This window comes from Macadamia integrifolia, chromosome 11 (assembly GCF_013358625.1).
Source record: "Macadamia integrifolia cultivar HAES 741 chromosome 11, SCU_Mint_v3, whole genome shotgun sequence".
NCBI lineage: Eukaryota > Viridiplantae > Streptophyta > Magnoliopsida > Proteales > Proteaceae > Macadamia > Macadamia integrifolia.
Window position 1 is genome coordinate 24,320,668 of NC_056567.1, and position 8,371 is coordinate 24,329,038.

General features: G+C 38.3%; 1 protein-coding gene across 1 annotated transcript; it reads right to left on the reverse strand.

Annotated features, from left to right (window-relative positions):
* Positions 1-4,889: 4,889 nt before the first annotated feature.
* On the reverse strand, positions 4,890-7,462 carry LOC122093155 (expansin-B3-like). The gene is made up of 4 exons (XM_042663421.1): positions 7,158-7,462; positions 6,737-7,043; positions 5,519-5,648; positions 4,890-5,410 (listed from the first exon to the last, which is right to left on the reverse strand). The coding sequence occupies exons 1-4, from the start codon at positions 7,321-7,323 to the stop codon at positions 5,216-5,218; spliced, it is 798 nt and encodes a 265-aa protein (XP_042519355.1). The 5' UTR covers positions 7,324-7,462; the 3' UTR covers positions 4,890-5,215.
* Positions 7,463-8,371: the final 909 nt, after the last annotated feature.

The following is an 8,371-nucleotide window of genomic DNA, read 5'->3' on the forward strand; positions in this document are numbered from 1 at the left end:
TTCATACCAAACACATCATATCCTATAGTAATCGTTGGACATTTTGTAAAGACAACTTCAAGGCTGGATTGGCAACTTTGATTTATCTACTTGGTTTCTACATTTATGCCTCCCTTAAATATAGTTTTGTAGGGAGCGTATAAGAATCAGAGGTCATAGGCATTCTCGTGGGAATTCTACAGGAGTGGCAATTAGGAATCACAGACATCACAATTTGGACTCATTATAAAAAAATACATTAAATTTCTTTACATTTCCACTAAAAAAAAAAAAAGACAAAAACAAAACAAAACAAATTTCAATACATTTCTACAAAAGAATTCTTTACATTTCCATAACAAAAAAATTTATTTCTTAAAGTTTTCCTATTTGTAAGGACTTGTTATAATTTCATACAATAGATTGGATTTTTCTAATATTTTTAATTCTTTAAAGTTCAAACCATGTTTTTGAAGTCAATTCCTAGGATCCAACTCCTCTCCATACGTTGATCGCCCATAGCTTGCCTATAGCTACCTAGGTACACGACACCTATCCTTAGCGGAATCCTGTCCTTAGGGGGATCCAATGGCTCTAGCTACTCATCCAAAAAAACCACCCATGAGATTTTAATGCAACCCATGCCCAATAGGTCTATGACTGCTGGTATAATGAAATTGATCGGATCTCTCCCTCATTTTATTTATTTATTTATTTATTTATTTATTATTATTATTATTTTATATAGAAACATTGTTCGGATCTCAAGTGAATTAACTTTGGAATGGCCTGAGGAAATAGCAATTAAATTCTGTTGATATCGAGGGTGAAATTATAAATTACCAACAGCCAAAATCCAGACATAGATGATATGATCATTTAAAGTTGGAGTGTCCAACTCACATCCAACCTATACACCACATCATGCTACCTTCTTAATTAAAATGGAAATTTATTAGGGAAAAGAATGGAGAGCAACCAATTGCCTCAAAACTGTGTAAGAACAGATAATAAGTAGAACCGCGGAAGCCTTATTGGACTGTCAAAGAAACTGATATAGAGCAAAGGGAGTTGGTTCTCTGATAAAGGGTGTCAATTTAGAATTGAAATCCACTACACATAGATTCAGATTTTGTTTAAAAAAATAGTATATATTTTTTTTATTTGACTCATTTCGGGTTTATGGTTGAAACTGTAGAATCAAACTGAATTACCCTATTTTAAATCGAATAGATTATATTTTTATTGTTTTAATATGAATGCTAATTTTTTAATATTTAAAAAAAAAAAAAAAAGTTGAGTTGTTTATGGACCTAACAAATAAGGGGTCTTTTGTTGTTGAAGATGTAAAAATATAGTCCAAACCGAACCGATTAATATCCTTAGGCATAGAGGAATATAATAACAAAGTGTGATGGAACAATTTCATGCATAAGAGGGCAGCAAGGTCATTTAATCCATGAAGGAGAGACGGTGTTGTGGTACTATTTCCTTACTACTCAAATAACCTTTGTCCCCTAAACAAGGGGAGAGGGTTCTCTAAATAAACGGCATAGATAGCATACCAATGAGGTGTGAATGTGCAATGAAACGATTTCATATATAAGAAGGTAGTGAAGTCATTTCATATAAAGAAGAAAGAGGTAAAAAGAGGATGCTAGTGAAATCTTCGGAGAAAGTCAAAGAATCTTTTCTCTAGAACAAATGGAGTGCTAGTGAACCCCTTCTGTGGGAGCTCAAAAAATCTTTTCAGGTTTCCCTAGAAGAAACGAAAAAGTGCGACATAAAGAATACACCAATGAGGTAAGATGAATGCTTTACAAATTAAAATTTATCAAACTTATTACTTGGTATTTAAAAAAAAAGAATGGCAAGAGAATTTTCCAAGAAATTCAATAAAAAAAAAAAAAAAAATTGTTGGAAGAACTCTGTCAATTCAAATCTTAACTAATAAACAGATCAATGGGCCAAACTTGATAGTAGCTCATGGATTAGTTGGGCTGAGATAAGCCCATCTGATCTGGGCTAGGTCCAAAACAAACCCATCCAATGATGGGTTTGGGATGGATCAAGTGGATAAGGTGGGTCATGGGTGATCAGGGATGAGAATTGTCCTCCCTAAGAGGGTTGGGTTTGATCCACTCACACTGCCATCTGATGCCTTCCTAGTTATGGAGCAGAGTTACCCATGGTTTTAGTGCATGGTTCTGGATTGGATCCATATCAGGTCATTCGTATTGAATAGAAATACCTTTGCTTTTTCTAAAGGAAAAATTTTTTTTTTTTTTGACATTTTATCCCTTATCTATATTGTTTAATTGATATAGTATTAACTAGGTATCATGATCAAAGACTTGTCAAATCAATACAAATCACCCGATATGATATCATTACTTATAACCATGGAGCTATCAGCCCAAGAAATGGAAGCACAGACAATAGAGAGCATCAGATGATGATTGAAGCATTGCAAATGAGCCCAAAAGATGAGACATGGAGATTTCATACATGATTCTATAGGGGGAGTGCAATTGACATGTCCAACCTTATATAGTTATTTTTAAGAGGCAGTTAATACAGGTTTAGTCACCTTAAAGGCTCAAGGAAATGAATTGGACATTGCATGTTTGCATATAATTTGTTCTTATAATATATGCTATAAACAACATTTATGTATAATTTCCAAAAGTGGGTAGGTATAGATCACAAATGGAACACTTCCAAAGTTAAAATTATATTATTGATCCCAATAGCCATCATACATACTCTCACTATTGTATCTCTAATAATGAATCTATATTTAAATCTTCCTTGAGACAAGGAACATCCAATGAAGACCCACATATCATGCAAAAGATTTTTCTTAGTTGATTATTACAAGAATACCTTTTCATTCACTACAAGAAGTCATCAGGCTTGAATTGGACCATCCCATATTTTCGATCTTGGATGAATAGTGAACATGTATGGGGCTGAGACCATTTCAGTTATTCCCTCCCCCTCACAGCAATATTACACATCCTTCGCAATTATCCACTTCTTTGCTGGGTTCCTTCCATATTTCACGGATGCTTCCCTTTCTATTAGGCCGCATGCTATGGGGTTAGGATGCATTGTGGTTCATGAGTGTGGCCACCTCTATATAATGACTATCAACCACACTTTCCCTAGCTCAATAATTGTGGGGGAATATTTTTCTGGGTCTAAAGGCCGCTATTGACGAAGGCCTTCGTCGAGTTAGCTTCCACTCAGAAGTGAACGAATCAGGTTTACATACGAGAATGTTCTTGTACGTCCCTGGTCCGTGGATTTAGAATCTATTAAATAAAGAGAGACAAAATTGATTCTAAATCCATAGACCAGGGTCATTCTCGTACGATCGTACATTCTTGTACGTGAACGTGATCCGCTCTCCACCTAGAATGCCTTGTTTTGATTAATTAAGTGCCTTTTGGATGCTTCATTACCTTTGTTTGTCGAGGTCTCTACAACTCTATTGGATATCAAGATTTTTTTTTTTTTTGCTAACGATAGGTATCCAAGCCTTTGGTGTGACTAGTTCCACGGGTCCATACTAACCCCACAACCGCATGGACCGGATCATACTAGTGTTGAATGAGAACCATTCAACTTTCACTAAAAACAATGAAGAGCACTAAAAACAATGAAGAGCACTAAACACCCCCGTATGAGTGGCCCAAAGGGTGTCTAGTGGGAGTCGAACTTAGGACGTCCTAGTTTACGGCTCGTACAAAGTTCGTTGCTCACCAACTGCGCTACCCCCTTGGGTTTCAAGATTTTTTTACATTATATTGAGCTCTACTCTTTCCATTGTGTAAATAGAATTGAGAAACTTGTGCCCAAGTTATTTCTAAATGTGCTTTACTCTACCTCACTTGGGTTTGTAGAGGATCTCCTACCTAAACCTAATTATATCTTCTTTCTTTGCCAACAAGGCTTCTTAGTTTTGCACGATTGTGGGGTTTTTTCCTACAAAAAAAAAAAAAGGGAGGAGGTTGGGCACACCACCAGCTTTCTTGGAGCTAATAACTCAACCAATCAGGGTGGGTGTGGGTTGGATTGGGTTAGGAGGGACCAGGGCAAGGAGACTTTTCTCAGGGAAAGAGCTACATTGAATACACTGCTAGTGTGCCCAGCCTTTATGCCCCCAAAAAAGGGGAAAAGAATGTTACATGTCACATGGACCTTGGGCCTACCACTCTCTCCAAACAAAATCACAAAATTCTATCATTTTTTATGCTCTACACGTTCTCATTGGCTACATAATTAGGTAGCTATCTCTTGCCAAAAAAAAATTACGAAAAGGGAAAAGGCTCGAGTTTGAAGTTAGCTTGGATTTCCAAAGACAACAAAGAAATCCCTGCTTGTTTGATGATCACTTAAAATTTCTTCAACCACAAACTATAAAATTTGTAGCCGACAACCAGGTAGGTAACTGTGATTACTTTGGACCAAGGATTTAGGGGACAGTATATACCGATACCGATACTGATTCGAATTGGATCAAATTGGTGGATATCAATCTTTTTTACCCTTGTTTTTTTTTTTTTTAAGTATTATTTTTTATCATCTTACCCCTGAAATAATATGAAACACCGATCCATATCTATTAGGGATCAAAGATCAGTCTCAGTTCAATACCATCCAATACAAGACCGATACTTGAAACCATGATTTGGACAGCATTCTATTTCTTTGGAAGGAACTTCTTGTCTTGATCCCATAAGTAGTTATTATTATTATTATTATTATTATTATTATTGTTATTTTCTGGTGGCAGTAGATCTTTGTTACAGTTACCTCTTTTGATGTGAGTGCTTCTAAGTTCTGACGATCTACTACTGCAAAGAATTAAAGAATGTGCGAGAAATCCGGGCATGAGACAAGAGTTTTCCCATAAAACAAACAAGTGCATTAATGGATCAAAACACGAACATAAAACGACAACGCTCTCTCTCCTTTGGAGAGGGCTACGGATCTTCCACTACTAGACACTCTTACAAAGTTACCGGCAAAAGCCACAGAATTTCACAAAGATAAGAGAAATAAACCAAATGGACTCAGTAGCATCGGATGCCCCTTTTACAGTTTCCAACGGCTACTTTTCCTTTGTAAAAGCAAACCGACAACAACGGCTACTTTTTCTCCCCTTCTTTACAGGGTTCTTTTATATATACCCAATCTACTTTGTTGATGATCTCTTCTCTTGATAGGGTCAGAAGAAGTTAAGGCGTGAGGTGTAAGTGGCCTTGGGAGACCAATTCCTTGGTATAACATCTCTTGCAGAGAGAGTTCGACCTGTCGATAGTGTTGTTAGTTTCACTGAAAATGGTCCCTGTAAGGGTCCCTTAATAATACACCAAGTTGCTCCCCACAAGTGCTTCATCTCTAGCCACTCACTTGAACTCGCCTGCCATGATCACCATTCTCATCAAATTAATACTCTAAATCTACTAAGTAACTACCCGACACAATTTAAGCATAGATTAGAAAGAAATTTAATTAGATTAATTATTACTTCTCTTATGTGCATTGTTCCAACGTCTCCATCTGCATCTTCAAACTCTACTAGTAGTGATAGCCAGTACTCTGTTGAGCCTTCATTCACATGGAAGGCAATGTTCTTCCCTGGGTACTTGCACGGAGTCCTGCAAACCGAAAGATTATGACAATCATTATTGGGGTTCCCCACAAAAGGTGAAAATAATAATATGTGAATAGTTTGATATGGAGACTTATAGGTACTTGGACAACGAATAACTTTTAAGAATGAATTTTACCCTAAGATCTTGGTTGCTTTTGCGTAGAAAGAAAAATTGTGAGTCCAGAGTACAGGGTCACATACTAAAATGTTCTCATACTCCCCTCTGATGGACACATGCACTCAGTGGGTCCAAAGAACTATATTATTGAGAAATTCAATGGAGCCCTTGTGTTGATCATATGACACCACTGAGTCTGAAGACATGTGCTACACTCAGAGAGAGTGAGAGAGAGTCATCACTAGAATCCTTGTGTCCATCAAAATGGCGTACGAAAAGGATTTGACGATTCGCCAAGTATTTAGGCGTTCAACTCTCTCTAGGATCTACTGCTTGTACGATCACCTAGTAGTATGAGTCAGCATTCAACATCTATCCCATCTTTAGTCATTACAAAGATAAAGAAGGGTAAACTTGAAAACAAAAATGACAGATGTTAGATGTTGACTCGTACGACTAGGTGATCATATAAGCAGCTGATCTGTTTTCTCCAACTATAATCCAATGATTCTGGACTCAAATCCTTTGCGGGTGAACAGTGAGGAACAACAGTTGGGAGGGCCCCGACATGCACCATAACCGATGGATGTTTACTACAACTCATTGCCTTCTCACAAAGGATTTTTATATGCAATTGAAAGGGTTAGAACACACATCCCAACACCTAGGGATACGTGTTCAACTCTTCTCAACCGTTGGATGAGTGATTAAAGGGTAGTATAGGAAAGAATCTTTGTCCCTACAATAACCTGATCCAAACTCATAGATTGTTCGATTCCATATGAAATGGCTAGAAGGCTAGCTTGTGTTTTATCCAAATCCCAATGCACTATGGGTCAACCACACAGTGTGAAATGGGCTAACCCATAAAAACTTCCGGTCAAAAAACTTGAAACAGGGGGCTAGCATATTTAATCACAAAGGACGAAAGAGAAGTAACAGTGGGACTGTTACAAAAAGCTTTTTTTTTTTACCTGCGGTAGATGACTGAGATCTCGCCTCGATTTCTGAGCTGCCCATTGTTACCAGCAACGGCCATCCGGCCAAAAGCAGCGCCGCTGAGGTCGAAATGAGTACGACCACCCGAACAGTACCCACCTGGGCACTCATCCGTGACGATTATAGTAACGGCTCTCCTCGAACATATCTCTTCATCTAGGCATTTCACCTTGTAACAAGCTCCGCAACCTTCTCCATCTTTAAAGAGAATGGGACTCACAGCTCCTACTCTCGCCCTTAATGGCCGTACATCCACTAGTGACCCATACCCACATGCCCCACCTACACATACATACATACATTAGCTACCATTCATCATACATACACAATGTGAGTTCAGGGAAAGTGAGAGAGTGAAAGAGTGAGAGAGAGAGAGAGAGTGAGAGAGAGAGATACCGTCACTGCCATCGCCGTCGGGGCTGCCGTACCAAGTAGCGGTGGCGGGAAGCCAATGTGTGTTGGATAGTTGTTGGAGAGAGAGTGCGGAGACCAGAAGAGAAGCAAAAAGTACAATGAAGAGATTGAGGGCAAGGGACTTGCCGGAGCGGCGGTGTCGCTGCATCTCGTTCGGCAGAATGAGGTGGAGCGCCGCCGCTTTGGTGGCTTGGTTGATGTAAATTAGGTTATTTCCTCGAGCGGATATTGTGGAGCTCTGCTCTGCCGACAGTTTCCTCTCTGGAGTGCAGACTTGAGAGTCTGAACTGTGGTATAAATAAAGGAGTCCGTGAACGGACAAGAGGTAACCGATAACGGCTAAGCCTTTCTATTTTCTCATGTCCAAAACACCCTTGATCTTTTTATCAGAATACCTATGATATCCCACACCTGGCCCCAATGCCCCCTACCGACCGTTAAGCCGTTGATTCCGGGAGTTGGGAGAAAAATTAGATTATCTGATTAAAGATTCTTCGCCGCTTTTCTTCTTGTTTTTATGTGGAATAGGAGAAATAGATAGATAATAACGAGCGTTAGCTGCCCGCGTGGTATATGTCAGAATTGTGGTTACGCTTACTTGCTTACCTTTTCTTCTGTGAAAGCGTTTTCTGTACCCCGTATTCAGGTACAGGGGTCCCGCGATCAAAAAATGTTTTTTTTTCTTCTTGTATAAATAACTTAAGAGAGAGGGTTCCGTGAAAGATAGCATGATCTCGATGCTAGCATGAAAGATCAATGGGAGTATACGTGGAAACAAAAGAAGGTAAGGATTTTTTTACTTCAATTGGGAATGGGATTATTGTTTCATACCCATTGTGTCTTGGCACAAGGTTACAAAGTCTTTTAATTTTTTCCCCATAATTATATAGCGACAAAAATGAGCCTGCAAGGTAATGTGGCCTCTACACTTAGACATGAGGATGAGCAAAATGATAGAATTGCTCACGAGAAAAATAGAAATTGATCCGTCCACTGTTGATACTTGTGCTTGTGCTCTCATTGGTCCTGGTACTAGTGTAAGGCCACGTTGCCTTTCAAGTATGCTCTTATATATATATATACATTATAATTATAATATAACTTTCATAAGTTATAAATATTAATTCATGGCTGTATATACAATTTTCACTTATGTTTGATTAGAAAGACATAAGGATCAACTATGGGTGTTAGAA